The sequence below is a fragment of the Phaenicophaeus curvirostris genome, chromosome 5 (genome assembly GCF_032191515.1).
Source record: "Phaenicophaeus curvirostris isolate KB17595 chromosome 5, BPBGC_Pcur_1.0, whole genome shotgun sequence".
NCBI classification, from domain to species: domain Eukaryota; kingdom Metazoa; phylum Chordata; class Aves; order Cuculiformes; family Cuculidae; genus Phaenicophaeus; species Phaenicophaeus curvirostris.
In genome coordinates, this window is record NC_091396.1 from 12831113 (window position 1) to 12851198 (window position 20086).

General features: G+C 38.4%; 1 protein-coding gene across 7 annotated transcripts in view; it reads left to right on the forward strand.

Annotated features, from left to right (window-relative positions):
* The window catches only part of DENND5A (DENN domain containing 5A), a 66650-nt gene extending 47005 nt beyond the window's left edge, over nucleotides 1-19645 (forward strand). For 3 of the 7 annotated variants that reach the window (XM_069857620.1, XM_069857624.1, XM_069857622.1), the window contains 13 exons: nucleotides 1321-1473; nucleotides 2301-2405; nucleotides 4649-4733; nucleotides 6117-6201; nucleotides 7160-7288; nucleotides 9650-9771; nucleotides 11676-11821; nucleotides 12367-12485; nucleotides 13656-13837; nucleotides 15041-15123; nucleotides 16350-16473; nucleotides 17056-17224; nucleotides 17851-19645. In XM_069857620.1, coding sequence (XP_069713721.1) covers nucleotides 1321-1473; nucleotides 2301-2405; nucleotides 4649-4733; nucleotides 6117-6201; nucleotides 7160-7288; nucleotides 9650-9771; nucleotides 11676-11821; nucleotides 12367-12485; nucleotides 13656-13837; nucleotides 15041-15123; nucleotides 16350-16473; nucleotides 17056-17224; nucleotides 17851-18034 — 1686 coding nt within the window. In that variant the 3' untranslated portion in view covers nucleotides 18035-19645. The remainder of the gene's footprint in view (nucleotides 1-1320; nucleotides 1474-2300; nucleotides 2406-4648; nucleotides 4734-6116; nucleotides 6202-7159; nucleotides 7289-9649; nucleotides 9772-11675; nucleotides 11822-12366; nucleotides 12486-13655; nucleotides 13838-15040; nucleotides 15124-16349; nucleotides 16474-17055; nucleotides 17225-17850) is intronic. The other 4 variants (XM_069857623.1, XM_069857625.1, XM_069857626.1 and 1 more) reach the window with 2 other exon arrangements.
* The last annotated feature ends 441 nt before the right edge of the window (nucleotides 19646-20086 follow it).

Genomic DNA, 20086 nt, shown 5'->3' on the forward strand with positions numbered 1-20086 from the left:
GCTGCCTGTGTCTATTATAGCTTATTTCAGTTATCACTAATGACAGCGTACTATTTCAAAAAGAATGAATTCTCCAAAAGAGGAGGTTGTGGTGAAAATGCAGGAGCTTTTCTCATAACTAAAGGAAGTGGGTAAATAAAATTCTGAAACATAAGTTTTCGAGCACTTAATGGGGAAATTTGGCATTAGTTTGTAGACATGCATGTGCTTGACAATATATTCATCTGATTAAATGTTAATGTTCATACTAACACAGTAAAGAGGGTAATTGTCAAATAGACTCATTCTTGCCTTAAGTCAGTGAAGCAATTGTATATGACTTTTTGTAAAACTGTGTTTAATACATGCATCTTTTTCTGATTTCACTTTAGTTTTCTGTGTGTATGAAAGTGTCCAAATAATCCCCTTCACTTAATAGAGGTGTATGATAGTGAAAATCCTTGGGGGTAGACTTGGCTCTGTCACTGTGGGAATGCAGCTCTGGGGAATGTAGTGAGCCTGCTGTTAGCAGAAGGAGAAATTACCAGGGGGAGTGAGGAGGAGAAGAAGCTGGAGACAAACTTAGAGTTCTTCATCTAAGACTGTGCATAGGTGCCTAAGGGAGTACTACTCACTTGAGAGCTAGGCTAGAATAGCAATAAAGATGAAAAAATGTGTAAAAGATGAGCAGAAGTTATTCCATAGTCATTTTTTTCCCTCCAGGTAACTATATGGTGAATATATTGTGACTGGGAGAATGTACTTCAAGAGTTCTTGGGAGCTTTGTAGACCAGTATGAAATTGTGCATGATTCAGGAGTAGCTGGCTTATCAGGGAAACTCAAGGAGATATATTCCAGAATGTATTTGGTTTAAATGCAAAGACAGAACAGATTCTCGCGGGAATGTGTTTTTCCCCTGCTACATGGAAGCACGTTCACTTTCCCTGGAAGGAAGTGCACATAGCATACTGCTCCTAGTCCAGCTCTCAGAAACACCCAAGCCTGCCTCGAAGGGCCCCGCTGTTTGGTGTTTAGCTTGTCAATGTGTGGCCTGCTGTTATCTTTGTTAGGGTCATTCTGTGGAGACTTGTGTACCCATTTGCAAGCCCCTTCTTAGATAGAGGGAAGAGTCTGTAAAGTAAAGAATGCTGGTTTTGCTGTAGTGTGAAAAACAGGGATAAGAGAAATGCCGTCTTGTACTAGCTTCAAAAATACTACATTCAACCAGCTATTCTGCCGCATCTTTGCTGTCATGTGCTTGTTGATTTCTTAGAAAGAGTAAGTGGTCTTGGAAGTTCCTGCAGAAAGAACTAACTGTCTTTTGCTTTGTCCTTTTTGAGACCAAGAGGATGTTGGTGGAAAAAATGGGTCGAGAAGCTGTGGAGCTAGGTCATGGTGAAGTGAATATCACAGGTGTAGAAGAGAATACTCTGATAGCCAGTCTGTGTGACCTCTTAGAAAGGATATGGAGCCACGGTCTGCAAGTCAAACAGGTGAGGACAAATATTCCTGTATATCACAGAGCGCACTCTCCTAAAGTCATTTTATGCTATTCCCTCCTCTGCTTTCAGAGGATACCTTTTATGTGTATATGGATGTTAGAATACTTCTGTCACTCCCCAGCCTTTTTTCATGTCAGTTACTGCCTCCTTGTCTGTCTCCACTTTTTGCTTTGGGGTGTGTGCGAGTGCACGTGTAGATGTGTTCCACAGATAATTTCTTGGAAAATTTGTTTAATGTGTGTTGTTTCTTTGTTGGTTTGTTTGTTTTGGTTTGTGGGTTTTGGTGGTTTTTTAATGGGATAGTAAATAAAACTATTTCTGTGTTCTTAATGCTTCTGTTATTGAAGGCAGCATATGCTAAAGGTGCTGTCAGTGGGATATGGCGTGGGGAGTTTATTTTCATGAAGAATAATTTAGTTTTTAAGAGTACACCCCTTGCTAATTTTGTTCTTCCTGAATGGTGTAGGGATAGTTATGTGGCATTTGTAGGAACACTGATTAGCAGTGGTGGTGTTCTTATGACATTAATAATTATCATGCTTTTCTGTTTGGAATCGCTTGTGGGACTAGATGGGGTTTGGAAATTCTTTATTCTTTCCTCCTCCTTTGTACGAAAGTATAGCAAGGACAGGTTATAACTTTTTTTTAGGAGAATGTGCCGAATAAATATACGTTATCCAGACAACTGTAATTCAATATCTCTGTTCCCAGCACCCAAGCACCAGTGTTTAAATCTGATCTCCTTCAAACTATCTAGCAGTTCTCTATGTGAAGATTTATCATGTGATTCTCTCCCTTCCCTCTTGTATATCACTTAGGATAGAAGCGGTACTGCTTTCATCTTAGAAGACAGAGCATCAGTATACTCTGCTTCAACTCAGATTTGGGCCTTTCAGACCACCAGACGGCCAACCCTACATAAGGTTAATGCTTTGGATTGATTGCAGATGTTGGCAAACAGTGCTGAATGGTGGAATAAATAAGAGTGGTGGAATATAATAGAGGCCTGATGGAGGAAGCGCAGTGCGTCTTGTATTATGATTCACAGTTTAAACAAACGAAAAAAGATACCATCAGGTCTCTGTGTGCTCTGGCCTTTATTAAATATGCAAAATCCTGCTGGCTTATACATTGATTTTAATTTTCAGTAATATGCCAAGGAAGACTCTTCTTTCTCAATTGACCATAGTAATGAGGATGACTTTCCTTTCACCAGTCCCTGCTTTTACCTTTTCCCTGCTGATGAACCTTGATAGTCCTACATTAGCTACCTGCTGATTTTTTTCCACGTGCAAAGTGAATCCTCATCTTCCTTTCCCCAGAGCAATGCAGGAGAGTTGTCAGATGTAGGGTCTAATGTAGCGTGTGCTTTTGGAAGGCCTTGGTTATTCCCTTGCCCTTGCTGTATCACTGCTTCCCTTAGACTGGCTCCCTTTTCCTTATAGATAGAGCTTGCATCATCATTGCTATTTGGTGAAGTCAAAGGAGAGTAACATGATGTTATAGGAAGCGGGCAGATAAATACTGCATGAACTCTTACATCCATCATGATTGTTAACGTCTATTTGCTGCAGGATAGTTTGCTGCTTTGTGTGATAAGTTGTACTTCTTGCCGTGGCAGCTAGTTGCTGAGTGCCAGACTGTGTGCGCATGTTTGTGTTTATTGAGGGAAATGCCAGTTGGGATCTGACTATTCCGCGATTGATGTTTTTCATTCTCTCTTTTTATGTTTTTATGAAGACTTGTTATTTTGGCTTTCTGTGTTGGATCTGTCAGGTACTCATAGGGGAGGCATTGAGCTTCCCTGGATTTTTTTTTTTTTTGTTTATAGCTTCACCACTGAATGTATGTTTTCTGTAGATTTCTCTCAACACAGATGTTATGGACACTCTAGGCTTTAACTTCTGGAGGGATGCTGCTTCTGGAACCATCCCTCATGGTTGTTAGTTCCTCATGTCAGCGGTAGTGAGCTGTAGGATCCAAATGTTTAGAGACTTTTAAAGATAGTTTGTTTTTTTTAAAAAAGGTACTTCAGAGTTGAATCATAATTACTGCACCTGCAGGAAGGCACTTAAATGATTTGAGATGACATTGATAGTGCTGAATTGGCAATTCTTGCTTTAGAGTCATAGATTCTTTCATAACAAAGTTGTAAATAAAAATATGGCTTTATTAGGACTGCTGTTCTGAAATGCAGAATTGCCAAATCTTTAACTATTTCAAGTTAATGTAATCATTTAGGAAGATAATAAATAATGCTAATTAATTTCCTCTGTAAGTAATTCCAGTTAATGCACTGAAAAGCCCTTGTTCAATTACTGCTGCCTTTTTGTGGCTTTACAAGGTTTTTATTTGTCATGCAGAGTGTTTCAGTATGAATCCAACAATCTTTTTAGTTTGCCAGCAAAAGATTTCCTAACACTCTGCTGTAAGTCACCAGAGGTTTAAGAAAGCAATGTAATGAGCAAGGTGCACCTTTTGACGTAATTTGACAGATTTATCTTGGCCTAAATACCACATACCAAATTTTAACTTTTAATTTGTTTTTATAACACGTGGAGCTAGTATCCTTGCTGATAAATGTTCATTGTCCTACTTTTGTTTTGGGTTGTTTTTTCATGTTTTGTTTGATTATCCAAGTCCTTTGCTTAATGAAATTGAGGGAAACCTTTTCAAGTTATAAACATTGACAGCGTACGCTTACAGCCCTAAATTACCCTGAAAGTAACAAGACTTTGGGTCTAAGATGATTTACTCAGGTTGGCTCTGTATTGCTTGTCATTTCACTGCTGGAGGGAAAGACACGTTGTGCAGGTTACAGCCTCAGACTTACAACTCCACTTGCATGTAGTGTTTTTCAAGCCTTTAAATGTTTTCTTGTTGTGTTAATAAGCTATAAGAAATGGAAGTTCAATTGACTTTTTCCTGTTAGCAGAATCATTAGATCCCAGTAGTCTGACTCTTGCTTTTCTTTCTCAGCCTCCTTACAGCTCATGAGCACCTCCAACTTGTCTCATTTTGTTTTTTATCGATGACTTTATAGGGAGAAACATACTTAAAGCAAGTTTTTGGTATGGTTGATACTTTCAATGAGGATTTAAACTTTTTTTTTTTTTTAATTAAGCTGATAATGATATCTTTAACTAGCATTTTTAAAAAATTTTAGGGAAAATCTGCTTTGTGGTCTCATCTGTTACACTACCTAGAAAACCGACAGAGAAAAGCTGCATCAGGCAGCTTCAGTACCTCAGGTAAGATTGACTTTCACTGGAAGATTATTATAAAAAAACTGTGAGTAAGAGCTGCCTGCTGATTTGCATTGTGCAGAGATTGTTTCCTTGGAAATACCTTTCACTCAATATAACTGAGTAAAATATTCTATCTGCTGCAGAATTAATATGGGCCTGGTGCATTGTTTCTATATATTGTGTGAAAAAGAAATTGTGTCGGGCACACTTATTTGGGTCTGGTATCCAAGTACTGCAGTAGTCGGATACCTGAAACATCAGATGTTTCAAAGAAAGTCTTTAAGACTCCTTGCTCCGATACACCATCCTCCATATAACACAGTCACTGTGTGACTGGCAAGGCATATTATCTTACGGATGGGGGTGGAAAACAAGTATAAGCATATAAAATTGTGCTCTACATCCTGAAGTTTTACATTCTCTCTTGAAAAAGCTGGTTTGTAAGCTTATTGTTTAAAAAGAAAGACATTTTAAAAAATACAAAAACCACTGAAGAAATGTATTTTAATTTTTGTTCTATCGAGTGTTGCAGTAAAAGTAATATTATATGCAAGATCCACTGCTATTCTGTTTCTAAGGTTAATAATGTATTTTTTTTAAACACTTGTGTCAGATGGGGACATAGGTTAAAACTTTGGAGAGAACAGTGGATTTGGGGGAGGTGGTGGGTGACTTATTTTAGTTTTTAGTTTTATTTTTAAAGTTGCTGTAGGCAAAGAGCTGCACAAGGTACTATAAGCAATTAAACCTACAGTTCTGTAAAGTATTAAGTTCTCCTGAGTGTCACTTCATCCATAGTAGTTTTATGTACCAGACTGAAATAACAATCAGTTTTATGCTCTCAAACTTGTGATTGAAGGCAGGGACTGTATTTAATATACAACTTGATTCCAGTGTAGAATTCAAAAGATAAGAGTAATAATAATAATTTAAGTTGCTTAAAAAACCCAAAATGTTGTATCTTATGATGTAGTGGTGTTACGGGAGTGTGAGAAGTGATAGATTATTCAAGCATGTGATGTGTGGTGTACTCAGTGAAAACATATTGAATACTGTTTTCTGGTGTCAACAGTGCCAGTCAGTTTTACTACAGAGGAAGAAAATAGGGTAGTCTTTAGAAAATAATACTTGATTAGTATATGTCTTAAGCCATTTGATGTCTTACCAATTTTAGCTCAGTGTGTGCTGATCTGCATAACCATCTGTGTAGCATATTAGATTTTCATGTCATTTGAAGTGTAAATATGCCACAATATCTTCTAAAAGGAGTGAGTCACCAATAACAGGAAAGTGCAAGTTGGTGTTAATCCACCTTCCCTTTTATATTGATTTTAAAATCTTGCAATAGATTTCTACTAACAAGAAATTCTGTTCTAATGAATCTAGGAATACTTCTTGATTCAGAAAGGAGAAAATCTGATACCAGTCCAGTCATGTCACCTCTTAGAATCTCTCTTATCCAGGATATGAGGTGAGTTTAAACTGTTAAAGCCAACACAGAAAACCCATGAGGCTTGCATACTTCTTTGTGTGTACAGAGAGAAAAGTCTGTGTTTTGTGTATCAGGAGGGGAATGTGGGGAAGGAACCTGCTGAACTGTTTCAAAGTGTATATAATGCAACCTTTTCCTTGACCTTTACAAAAACGTTTCATACTGAGCAGCTTTTGTGTTGTCACAACTACTAACTTACAGAAATACTATGACACAGTTATTTTGTGTAAGTGTTCTGTATTGTTTTATTTCTGAAGAGATGTGGGTGTAGCGTGTGTATTTTCCCAGTCATTGCCAAGTTGGTTGTGTAGCTCTGAGCTCATTCTTGCTTCTTAGTGAAGAAAGCAGTTTAAAGAACTTGCTTGATCTAAAGATTGAGTTGAGTACTGTAATATGAATAAAACTATATTTTTGCTCAATGCCCCCTTTTCAGTATATCAGAAAAGAATATGCAGAACTTCTAAATTAATTTTGAAAGGATTATTCTTTCCTCATTTTTCCTTACCAATTGAGGGTTTTCAAGGGACATTCTTGTCCTTTCAAAATACATCCCTTGTGTCTTGTATGCAAGGAAAGTTACTACCGAGCATGCAAAGAGAGTATTTAATTTTCTGAAGCACTCAGCCATAAATATTGCAGTGATAAGGTCCAGAATGATTCTTAAATCATGTGAAGCAGTGGGCCTGGTTTAGAATTTTGTAAATAGGGCACTGCATTGCAGATATTTCCTTTTCGGGCTCTTATTCTTTTTCAGCTAGATATGGAAGGAATTTATATACTGCTGAATATTAAGGTGGTCATGCCTCTCTTTCCAGTAGTTTGGCTGGTATTTTGCATTCTTGGCAAAATTCTTTCTTCAGTCTGGTTTGGTTCAAAAGAACTGGCATGCTTTGTGAATTCTGGGCAGTGTATTTTGTTTTTCTTTTTTTCTTTTCAGACATATCCAGAACATTAGTGAGATCAAAACGGATGTTGGCAAGGCCAGAGCCTGGGTTCGTCTCTCTATGGAAAAGAAGTTGCTCTCTAGGCATCTAAAACAGCTGCTGTCAGATCATGAACTCACCAAGTAAGATGGTTTATCTTGGGCAAAGCTTTTAAAAATTAAGCGTGTTCAGTTGTTTGACCTCAAAAACCCAGGAGGGCCTGTTCTTCCATCTACTCGGCAGCGTGCAAAAGGAATAGCACAAACTAGCCTTCCAAGTGTGTCTCTGTATCAGTGTATGAGCTATTTGGGAATTATGATTCAGTGCTGGGGTTCTTCACATACAGAATCAGTTCTGTCAGCATACAACCATCTGCGACTCTGAGGTGAAATGTTCAAAAATTACTAGAGATTAAATGAAATGGGGCATAAATCCAAAAGCTACTTCTTTGCTTAATCAAGCTTTTTATCGTAGCCCCCTTTCTGTAACTGTGGGATATTTTGTTATCCTTGGATTGTTTGTGTGTTTGAGCAATTGCAGTTTAGAACCCTGTATGCAAATCTGTGCACTGTTCACCTATTGGGCAGATTTTGATTGTCTAGAATGGAGTGAGACAACAGCAAAACTATGTTTAAAATAAAGTGACGAGCAAAGGAGCAGCTTGCATAAGAATAACATAGTTCCGTTATAAGCTTGTTTGCCTTGTGCTGCATATTTAGATATCCTACTTAAAGAAAGGTGTTCTAGGCAGTGTGGATTTCAAGTGTGCTCCATTTGTTGTTTTTAGAGGATGTGGTGCCAAGTTCAGTGAGGTACTAAAAGTAGTTGTCTAACTTCTGCCATTTTGCAGTTCGTGTGATTATGTGATGTTCTTTTCTGAAGCGACTGTTAGATATTTTAATTAATCCATTTTCTTCACTTGGCATTTCCTAAAAAAATAGAAGAACATTGAGGTGTGTTTGGTTTCTTTCTAGTTTGTAGAGAGGCAAGAGTTAGGCAACAGAAGGAAATCATAAAGCCCAAGAGCTTTACGTGCACAAGCAAACTGAGAAATCTTACACTTTGAAAAGGCAGGACAGCATAAACCCTTAGGAACAGGCTATCTAAACATGTGGTTCAGACTGTCCAAGTGAAACATGGACACAGTCAGCCATGAGACCCTTGTGGGTTTACTACTCTTGTGGCTACAGGCAGCTTACGTAGATTGAAGGCTTAGTATCTTTATTTCCATTGACCATTTCCTGTCAATCTCTAGTGTTATGTTTATGTAGGTAAGAATGTGTATGTGTTAATGATCATTGATGCTTTGCAAGTTTCTGGCTTGTGTGTCCCTTGCTGACTCTTTTTTATAATTGATACCTGAAATTGAGGGGAATTGTCAAGCTGTCCGCCTGGCAGGAGCAACCTGTTGTTGGCTACGTCAGCTTTTCTATTACCTAATTCATGCATTTGTGATGTTTTGAATATTCCTCTAGCAGCAACTGGATTTTGATACATCTTGGCAGGCTCTTTATGATTATTTACCAACACTGGCATTATTTATTGGTTGCTTAATTAACAAAAGTAACAGTGATTGCTGTGTACAAGTGATTAGCTTTAAAGAGTATTTTCCTGTCAAAATTTGCACCTGAAAAGGCTGAAGTTGTCAATTCTTTTCAAGGTTTCTCAGTTGCGCAAGGCTGATATTGTTAAATTCTCTAGTGTATTTGGGTAATTTCAATAAGTATATAAGATTGTTTCCATTTACTGTGCGTTCTTCTGCGTGGGACTTAGTGTCTGCAGTAGTAAGAGAGGGTTTCTGAGCTACATCTTTTGATGTTTCCACTTCAAAGAAGTTGCAGTTCTGTGTGGAGTTGCAGTCCTAGCAAAGAGTTTGTGACCCAGTAAAAAGAAGAGTGGGACTTCAGGCCACTTTTGCATGCTTATGGCTTTGGTTATGTCAGGATCTGAGTACTGTCATCACTGAAGCTGTTCCTTAGCTTAATGTGTTGTAGGCTCTGAGTTATCACCTATAAACTAATATAAGCAGACAGCCCCAGTGTTTGCCCTAGCGTTCTTTGAAAACAGTCTTGTTAACTGCCTTACGTGCTGGATGACTCTACAACAGCAGCATTTGCTCGGAGGTAACTTGTGAAGACTCTCTTTACTTCAGGTCTATCATTTTGTGTAGCCATAAGAAGTCAGAGAAGTTTTTCAATAGAGTACAAAAATCTTTTTCCCATCTTTAGGGGAGTTTTGGGGTAGAAGACCCTTAGACCACATCAGAACTTGTTTTTGAGGAGTGGAAAATAGTCTGAACTATTGGACTGGTACACTTGGGAGACTTCAGACTTGCCGTGTCAACATATCTTGGCACATTAAATACTGTTGGCTCTACCAGTATCACTTGTCATTTGTAATCGCTTGCATATTCTTCATAGTTTACCTAATAAATATGCGTAATAGAAAACACTTCACTGAAAGCATCTTGTTGCTATGACAGATTATTTGTTTTGCTTTGTCAGAAAACTCTACAAGCGTTATGCATTCCTTCGCTGTGATGATGAGAAAGAACAATTTTTATATCATCTCCTGTCATTCAATGCTGTTGATTACTTTTGCTTTACCAATGTTTTCACAACAATCTGTAAGTATTTGCTTTCGCTGGAACTCTGATTTCCAGATTTGGTTGAGTCTGTCCAAAATTCTAAACAGCTCTGAGCAACAGGCCTTAATGTAACTGTTCTGCTCCCTTCCTGGTATCCATCTGTGCATGCTGTATCACTGTTTCTGTGATCCTTCCTGGTGGGTAGTAGTGTCTCTCTCTGGCCTTGGAGGCTTCTGTTTCTAAATGGGTAAAATCATGGGCAGCTTTTGTCCTTTCAACTGGGGGAGAGTTCTCAACAGAAAATTTTGTGGTAGGCTTGTTTTCATCATGAAAAACAAGAATGATATGGATTGCTAGTTATTAAGTTAAAAATGTTAATTTAACGTGTGCTAAGAATTAAAAAGAAAACAAAAAAAACTTTCCCCTTCTTGTGCTCAGCCTACTTTGCTGCATGCCTGTCTCTGAGTTTGGGATAACAATGCAATGGCCATTGAGGGCTACATTCAAACTTTGCAACACGTTGAAATACTTCCCCCCCTTGCACCCCTCCCTTTAAAAAAAAAATGCCCTAGAGAAACTTTTAACCTGTTGTTGCTGATGCTTAAATGTATTACAGACTTCTCCTGCATTTGTGTGCCTGCTGCCACAGGACCTTGTTAGTAAGGCAGAATAAGGAAAGACTTTAGCATGGCTTGTGTGAAGGGACCCCTCTGGCCCCCTGTTGGAGCCGCTCTTGATGGTACATGGTGGTCCACACTTGTGTCTATGAAAGGCAAAGCGAGCAGATGTCTAAGCAAAATAGTTTTGGGTCTTTTGGGCAAATTCTGGACAATGCTGAAATCTGGTCTGCTGGATGCAGTTAAATTGTTGCATACTTTAAGGCTATCAGCATGGAAAATAATAAGGGAGGCATTTTAGTTCATTTTTAAATGATGTGAGCACCAGGCTTTAAAGAAAATCCAACCACCAAATGCTTTCTTGAGGTCGCTGACAGCTGAGGAGATGTTGAGGGAGAAATATATGAAACACCTCAGCTGAAAAGCTCTAACTGCAATCCATTTATGCACTATAAAAGAAGGGCAGATCACAAAGAAACACAATGACCATTCAGATAATTAGATTTTTGTTATGAAAGTTTGATTATAGAGGGCTGTCCATGAAATGCTAGGTGATTGAAGAGCACTTGCTTTTCCTGTGGAGCACATGCCTCTTGGGTCAGAGAAGGGGCTGTAACTCAGATGATGCTATGCTGAATTAGTCACTGGTAAACCAGGGGACCAGAAGAAGTCTGAGTGTGTGCATGGTGCTGGTTAGAGGAGAAAAATGTTTTGTTCTTTATAAAATCAAGAAGTCTTTAACAGTGAAACTGAGAGCGTTATAATATATTTTCACTGAATTTGTTCAGCCACAGTAGGGAAAGCTGCTGCAAGCAAGCTCTGCAAACAAAGGCTTTGGTTAGTATTTGAGTGGGCATTGGTGTTAGTTGTGTAATGTGTGTGCATGAACAAGGAAGACCAGGCAGTTAGGAGTTGAACGTTGAGTTACATGCTGAGCCACAAAGTAGTCTTGGATACCTGAATATTTTGTCTTTACTTCCTTGTCACTGAGCTGGAGATAAGTAACCATCTTCGTGACATGTTTTGAAGCTGGTTAATGAAAAATTATTATACATGTATGAAGGCACTATTCCATGCATTCTTCTTTTTTCATTTGACATCGTTTTACTGTCAGCTCTGTTTCTTAATGACTGCTATGTGTACGCTTTTGGATTGTCAATCAGCACATAGGGTGCAAGTGTTAGTATGATTAAATAGCAGCTCTGATGTTGTTTTAGCATTTCTTGGTAGTGCAGTATTTTATGACTTACTTTTTCCTCTTCATTAAAGAGGTTTCATAATTATCCTTCTTTGTTTTTGAATTGTTATTTCTTCTTGTGTTTGCAGTGATACCGTACCATATATTGATTGTTCCTAGCAAGAAACTTGGTGGCTCAATGTTTACAGCCAATCCTTGGATCTGTATCTCGGGAGAACTGGGTGAAACAGGAGTCCTGCAGATTCCCAGGAATATATTAGAAATGACTTTTGAGGTTTGTATTGCTTGATACAAAAAATGCATTGTATGTTCTGTTTGTTCAGATTTAAATTTTCGTCTTGCTGTACCATCTTGCTATGCAGTTCATGTCTTTGGTCTGTGTGGTTAGTCACAAATAGTTCCTGTGCCTGTACATGGCTAACTTAATTTTTATTTAATAACGTGCAGAGCAAAATGACTGGCAAATCCCTAGTGAAAGGATGGACAAGACTGTCTTTATATTCCAACTTTATGCTGTAATGGTGGGAAGTGTCATATCCTCTTCTATTTGAAACAAAGAAGTGATTTTGCTCTGATTTTTGTGTGTGTGCATTGGGTAAAATTTAATTGACAAATCTCACTCAACTGTTGTTCTCTCTGCTGGTCATAATAGTAATTAACAAAACCAAAGTAACCTACCCTTAAAAAGCCCAGAATCAGTTATGCAGTTAGAGAACCACATTTTTGATTCCCTGTCTGAGCATGTTCTCTAGTAGTTTGCTCCTCCTGCATGCTGTTCTCTTCCAGTTTACTCTGATAAACTCTTTGTTTTATTTGCAGTGCCAGAACCTGGGAAAACTGACCACAGTGCAAATAGGACATGATAATTCAGGGCTGTATGCCAAGTGGCTAGTAGAATATGTTATGGTCAGAAATGAAATAACAGGGCATACTTACAAGTAAGTATCATCCTGACATTTCATGTTGGGTAAGTAGAATTCCTGCAGGGAGCTGGTGTAGTAGGGCTTGTTTGATAAGAAAGGTCTTATCTCCTAGGACTCTGTGTCTACAGTTGCTGATACCTGGAGGTATAGGAAGGTCGTTTGGCTTCTGGCATTAAACAAGTTGTGATTCTTAAAAAATTAAACACAATTTTCAGTTTGCAGATGCTCACACCTAGCCTCAAAACATTGGTAGAGAAGATGAGTTGACTGTCATGCATCTTAAAAATAATCTCCCTTGAGCCCGAGGAGGAAATAGCAACTTAGAGCTTGATGCTTACAAATATGGGTGGTTTATTATAATAAGGCTGAGCCCTCTAGATGTTACAGAGGGACTTTTGGACGTAAGCTGAAAGGCAAGGACTTATAAATTGGAAACCTTTGTTTGTATAGTGAAAGTAAAGGAACGAGATTTACAGTAAGAATTAAATTTGTGTTAGGTACAACATAGTTCGATGCACTGCCTGTAGTTTAGAGAAACTGTCAGGCTTGTATCGATGACAAATAGGCAGGTAAGCCCACTTAGTTCTCCATTGCAGTTTGTTTGTAATTAAGTGAAGAAGCAAAATTCTGGTTTTGGATGCTGTTCAGTTTTCTGATTAACCCGATTAAACTGACATCAACTTTGGTTCATAGAAAGTGATAATGAGCAAGTGAGCACGTGTGGTTTCTAGTGTCTGATTTAATATCCCAATTTCAAGAGATGTATTGGTGTTTGGACACTTAAGTATGTTTGGGGTTTTTTTTTGTTGCTGCTATGCATCGTATTCAGTGAAAGCATAGGTGTATTTCCTCACCCATGTATAGTGTGTAGTGGAGCTTCCCCTTCTACATCTATTTCCTCTGCAGCCTTTAAATCATGTGCTACTTATAGAACACCAGACAAAATATGCCACTGTTTGCTTTGCAGATCTAGGATGACATTTAGCACAAAAGTGGAACAGAGAAGTTGTTTTACTTTTGCTCCCTCTGCTGGCAAAAGCCAAGACTTGTTGCTAGATGGGTGAAGTATTTCTAATAACTGTAGTAGCAGAATTTGGGTTTCTTGCTTCTGCTGTTGGAAGTCTTTGGTGTGAAGTTTAATCTGGGTTGAAGAACTTGATCCAAATATATCGTTTATGTTTGTAGGTTTCCCTGTGGAAGGTGGCTTGGAAAGGGCATGGATGATGGCAGCTTAGAGAGGATCCTGGTGGGAGAGTTGTTGACTTCCCACACTGAGGTTGATGAGCGGCAGTGCCGAACGCCTCCTTTGCAGCAGTCGCCAAGCATGATCAGAAGATTTGTCACTATATCACCAAACAATAAGCCAAGTGAGTGCTGAGGGGTGTCTTGTCTTGTACTGTTCTGCATCATTGCCTGAGGAGAGCTGCTTGCAAACAGAAATTTAGGTTGTCTTGTGTTTTAGAACTGTAGCTTGGAGTGGGCCCATGAAACTTAGCCCAAAGTTACTGACTTACTTGCTTGCTTAGCTGCTTTAAGTCCAGCTAGTTTTGGAGTTAGAGTCTTGAGCAACTTTTCAAAGTTTCTAAGGATGGAAGGAAGATGTCTTTGGACTCCTGGTCCAATGCTTAGCTGCCCTAGTGGAATTTTCTGTATTCTTGTTTTTTATCTATGGACTGAATGCTATGGAGGAAGGTAGGAATTTGCTGTCCTGTCTCTGTCCATCTTTCATGAATCAAAAAGCTTGCCAGTGCTTTTTATTTGTGGACTTCAGTTTTCTGTTGAGATTGCTGCTCTGGGGTTGCCTTATTCCTGATAAATCAGGTGGTTGCTTTGCTCCCAAGCATGACTGGATTCACAGTGAAGCTATCACAGGAAGTATTTCCAGGATGCCCAGATTTGGTTGTCCTAATCAAAGCACATCTCCTTTTCTTAGGTTTAGACCATGGTCTGAAAATGCACATAATGTGTATAAAGCCGTTCTGTGTTGAAACACAGAATCACAGAAGGGTAGGGTTTGGAGATTAACCAGTCCAACCCCCCCTGCTAAAGTAGGTTCACCTAGAGTAGGTTGCACAATAGTGTGTTCAGTCAGGCTTTGAATGTCTCCAGAGAAGAATATTCTACAGTCTGTCCGGGCAGCGTGTTCCAGTGCTCTGTCACCCTCACAGTGAAGTGATCCACTACAGGATGTCACTCATCCTACACTACTGTCCTTGTAAAAGGTCCCTCCCCAGCTTTCTTGTAGCCCCCTTCAGGTACTGGAAGGCCTATAAGACTTAAGGTCTTCCTGGAGCCTTCTCTTCTCCAGGCTGAACAGCCCCAACTGTCAGCCTGTCCTCTTAACAGAGATGCTCTAGCCCTGTGATCATCTTTGTAGCCTCCTCTGGACTCGTTCCAACAGTTCCATATTCTTCTTATACTGAGGTTGTCCAGTCCATAACTGGACACAGTACTCCAGGTGGGGTCTCGCAAGAGTCTCGCATCTGTACCTTACGTACAGATACATTCTTGCACAGATACAATTTCTGAAGCTGTTGCAGGGTGACTGCATGTATTTTTCTATTTTGCAGAGTTAAATACTGGTCAGATACAAGAAGCTATTGGTGAAGCTGTCAATGGTATTGTCAAGCATTTCCACAAGCCAGAGAAGGAGGTGAGGAGTTGTTGTCTGTGTAGTGGCACTCCTGTCTTAAACTCTTATTAATAAGCATTGTAGGAGATAGAACAGAAGTAACTAAACTGAACGAACAGGCATCTGTTTGAAAATTCAGTAAGTGGAGCAAAAATGAGATACCAAGACTATGCTGTTGGAATGGTACATCCTCAGATACCTCAGTTTTGCTGAGGCATTCTGTTAGCTTACACGTTAACATTGTTACTGCAAATTGTGTTACTGGTCAGATTCTACCAAGGATTCTACCTATACCACTGTCAAGAGTGTTGCCTCTTGTAACTGAGTAGGGTTTTTTTTTATGCCTGTTTTGCATTATCTTTGTTACTTAAAACATGAAAGCCCATGGGCCACTTTAAACAGAAATGAAAAGAAACAGAAGACCCGCACCCAAACAACCACACACTCACAAGCAAAGCAGAAATGCTCTCAGAGGCTGTGGTACGCTTCTACATTATGCATGTAATCCTCATAACTGACACAGCAGTTATTTCCTGAAACAAATATAAGAAGCATGCATCTGTCAGAGCATCAAATCCAGCCCTTGTCAGCTGGAGTGGTGTAGATATGATGTATGATATCTTTAAAGTCATTAATTTTTTACAGATAGGTTCCTTCTGCTCTTGTCTTTTCTAAGTTCCGTATAGCACAGCAAATACATGTACAGTATAATTCTGCCTAATGATCACATATAATAATCTCAAGTGGTCAGGCGCTCATTCTGCAAAACAGAATTTATCATCATTTAAAAAAAGCATTTGGAGGTTTTCAGAGATTTAAAACTTGCATTAAATGTTGGTTTTGTTGATAAGCAGTCTGAGGCACCTGCTATAGTGGACATGTGATCTTTAATACTTAGTAAAAGAGGAAAATATTTTCTTAATTTTCTGTACAGGGGTGGTTAATATAGGTAAATTGGGCTTATCATCTTTATCTTGGCCTTTTTTGTGGTTTGATTTGATGATGATGAGGCCCTGAGGGTGCTTCATTTAGCCTTGTTCTTGGAGAGGTCAACAAATTTTTGAATACTCAGTTCTTGTAATAACAAGGCCATCCTGTCTGAAGCCACTGTTTGACATTAGACTCTCACTTTGGACATCTGTTTATTTAAAAGCTGGTTTTAGTATTGGGAACGTGAGACACTTTTTGCGTCCCAAGCTTGCAATGTGAAGTAATAAGTGTGGGTGCTTTCTGTGTGTGCTTGGCAGAGAGGCAGTCTGACGCTATTGCTGTGTGGAGAAAGTGGACTTGTTTCAGCTCTTGAGCAAGTGTTTCAGCATGGATTTAAATCACCGCGACTCTTCAAAAATGTTTTTATTTGGGACTTTTTAGGTAAGTGGAAGGAAGACATATGAGAGCCTGCTTCTGTCTTCAAAATATATCCGTCTGTGTACTTTAACATTGTGTCTCAGCTGATGTGAACAATATACTTCTTGGAGACATCTCAGTGGCATGTCTTGATGATATAGCATCATTTTACTATAGTGCCTCAAAACTCTGTAGGTACTAGAATCTCTTTAGCACTGTTCGCAAGGAAGAAAGCAGAATCTCAGTTTTACATGTGGGGGAAACAGGACTGAATCTAACAGGAAAAAAACAATGTCTAGATATAATCTTTCAGGAAATTCATGGATGAGCTTTGAATCTAGGCCTTTCAACTTTAAATGTTCCTTCCAAGATGCGGTCTTGCTGATTTGCCAGTGGTCCAATGTGGACATCAGATAGCCCTATGGGTTTGTAAACATGCTTTATGGGGAAAGCATTATACGGAGGTGGTACTAAATTCAACCATCTAAAATCAAAGGTCATAGTGGCTAATTATTTTATTCCAAACACAGGAGAACGATATTTCAGATATTTTAGGACTGCTGTATGCACTGATGAAACTTCATTATCTCCTACTGTTCTTTTAAGAAAAAGCACAAACGTACTATGAGACCCTTGAGCAGAGTGAAATGGTCCCAGAAGAGAACTGGCAGACAAGGGCCAGGAATTTCTGTCGCTTTGTCACAGCCATCAACAACACTCCTAGAAACATTGGGAAGGATGGCAAGTTTCAGATGCTAGTGTGTCTTGGAGCCAGGTATAAAGAAACTTAATTATTATTGTTGTTATTGTTACTGTTTTAATAAAATTATAAAGATGATGTGTATGAGTAAGATAAAGCCCCACAACTGCTGCATTGTGCTGTCTGACTATTATGCAGTTCTTGGGTGTAACTAAAGAAGGATCAAAGGAATCATGCCCTGAGTTCTTAGGCGTGTGAAGTGTGCGAAATATGAGGTACAAACTGAGTATCCCAAAGAGCTGAGCTTCTGAATTGAGAGAAAGGTGGTAGGCTGGTGTGAATAGCCTCCCTCTCGTACAGCAAGAAAGTTGGAGAGATAGAAAACCATCCATTAGTAAGGCCTCTCCAGTTAATGGCTGGGTGGATTCCTCACCCTTCAGCTGCTCATTTTAGGAGATGGGTAAGAGGGTACCATATCTGTTTATACGAGGAGCAGAAAGCCTAGAAATGCATCTTTCAAGGATGTTCCCTACTTAAACAAGTTCCACAGACAGTTACTCCCTCTTTCCCAACCTTAGTCAAATATGCTGAGGAGATGATCGATCTTTTTAGAAGGCAAAGAATAAAAATCATGTCACTGACCATGATAAATTAACTTAGCTTTATTTTTATTTCCAAACTGCAAATTGCCGCTTTGCCAGAGACCACCTTTTGCACCACTGGATTGCCCTGCTCGCAGACTGCCCGATCACAGCACAGATGTATGAAGACATAGCACTGATCAAGGATCATACTCTTGTGAATTCTTTGATTCGAGTGCTGCAGACCTTGCAGGAGTTCAACATTACGCTGGAGGCATCTCTTGTCAAAGGAATCGATATTTGACCTTGCACCAGAAGAACTGTCCTTAAAAAAAAAAAAAGCAACAAGGAGTCAATATTGTCAGTATGCAAAAGTTCTGTCTGCCAGTACGTTATATCGTGAATTTGTTCCTGGCCCTAAAATGCAACTTTGACTGTTCTTGAAGGAAATTCCAAAAATAGTACAGGCAAATGGATAGAAGCTGTAAACTCAATGTAAAAAAGAGGATTTTGGTATAAATCTATTTTAGAGTTTATTTGCTGATTTGCTTTTTACACACTTTCATGTGAAAGAGATAGAGATGAGTATTGTGCAGCTTATTTTAAAGCTGCAATATTTCCTTGCTATAGAAAATGTGCAGTGAGCCTTTCAGCATTCTGTGAACTTGCCTTCAGATATGCTGTATGTCGTAGACCCCTATGTATACACTCCATTTCTGCTGAGAAGGTCATTCTATAGTTTTTAAACTAATATTTTATATATTAACATTATTACCAATGTTTGATTTTTAATGTATTGGATCATGTTCTGCTGCAAGGGAACTGCAAATCAGATGTATGCTTTTTTTTTTTAATAGCTCCAAAGCACTTATTTGTCAACAAATCATGTTTTCCTTTATTTTGTTGTCAGTATTATTTTTAGTGAAATCCAGGAGACTGAACCGTGAAATGTGCAGAGATCAAAGTAATATTTTTCATATTGGTACGTAAATGCACAGAAGAAATTGAGCGTGTTTTTTAACTGATGTTTTTTATTTATTTAACCTATCATTGTGTTTTGTAATTTTGTCTTAAAAAAAACAAGTCTTCTATGATAAACTGGCTATGTTATGTTGCAATTTAGAATTTACAGTGCAGCCCACTTAAATGAAAAACCTGGAATAATTGTTCATAGTACAAAACTATTTCCACTTGAACCAGCCTTTTGAAGTTTGATATATTGTTGCTGCTGGTAATTCTCCTAACCACTAATAAAGAGGGACATGAGTTTCCCAAATGCCAGGTAGCTAAATAATGATGTTTATGCCCCCAAGAAGCAGTAATGGTATACCTTACTAACAAATACAAGGATTTCTTAATGTTTCTGAAAAGAGAGTAAATAATAAGGTTTTTTCTTTTCCTTTTGAATGAACATGGCTTGGGTTCTGTTGTCACAGTACGATGCTTCATTTGGGATGCCTTTGTTTTTAGCAGAGAAAGTTTTAGTCCATTTCTACATTAAAACCCAAACATTTTGAAATTTTAATTTATTGGAGATCTGGAACTTGGAAAATACCTAAAGGCTTCTTTGTTCATATGAATCCTCCAATAAAAATCTCTTTGAAATTAATATGTCACTTAAGTAAAGGCTGATTTTTCAGCATCACAAATTACTGTACAGAAATTCAGGGCTATGTATTTAAGAGGCCTCCACTGTATAAACTTATCTCAGTATTGTCTCTCTTTTGAGAGGCGGAGTCTGAGTTTTTCAGTTCATACGATGTTATAGCACCTTTTCTTTACCTACAGCTTAGTCACATCTTGTGATAGTTTTATTTCCATAATTTATAATTATAGCACATGTATTAAATTTTTGACTATTTTTACTTTTGTCCTATTTATTTCTTTATTAAACTGAGAAGTTTCTTCATCACTACTTATCAGAGCAAGATTCTTTTTTGATTTCACAGTAGCATTAGGAAAATGCAAAGGCAATATCCAAGCACTCCTCATGCTGTGTGTGTGTGAATTCTTTCACAGTCTGAAGCCTACAAGAACACTTCACAGAAGTATTTTGTGTGTGCAGGTTTGATTTTGTTGTGGGTTTTTTCCATTTTTGGAAGGGCATAAATAAAACAAATGTACATTGTATTCAACTTCATATGTTGGGATAATCTTTATGCACTTGCCCCGGATTGCTTATTTACGTATTAATAATAGCAAAAACCCCCCAATTTAATGATGCTTACGGATGTTTTTAAGATGACTTCACTAGGCCTGTGTGTTTTACAGGGAATTTGTCTTATGTAAGAAAGGAGGGTTGGATTAATTATTTTGAACGTAGCAGATTGGTTGATCCTGTTAAGCCCATATATCT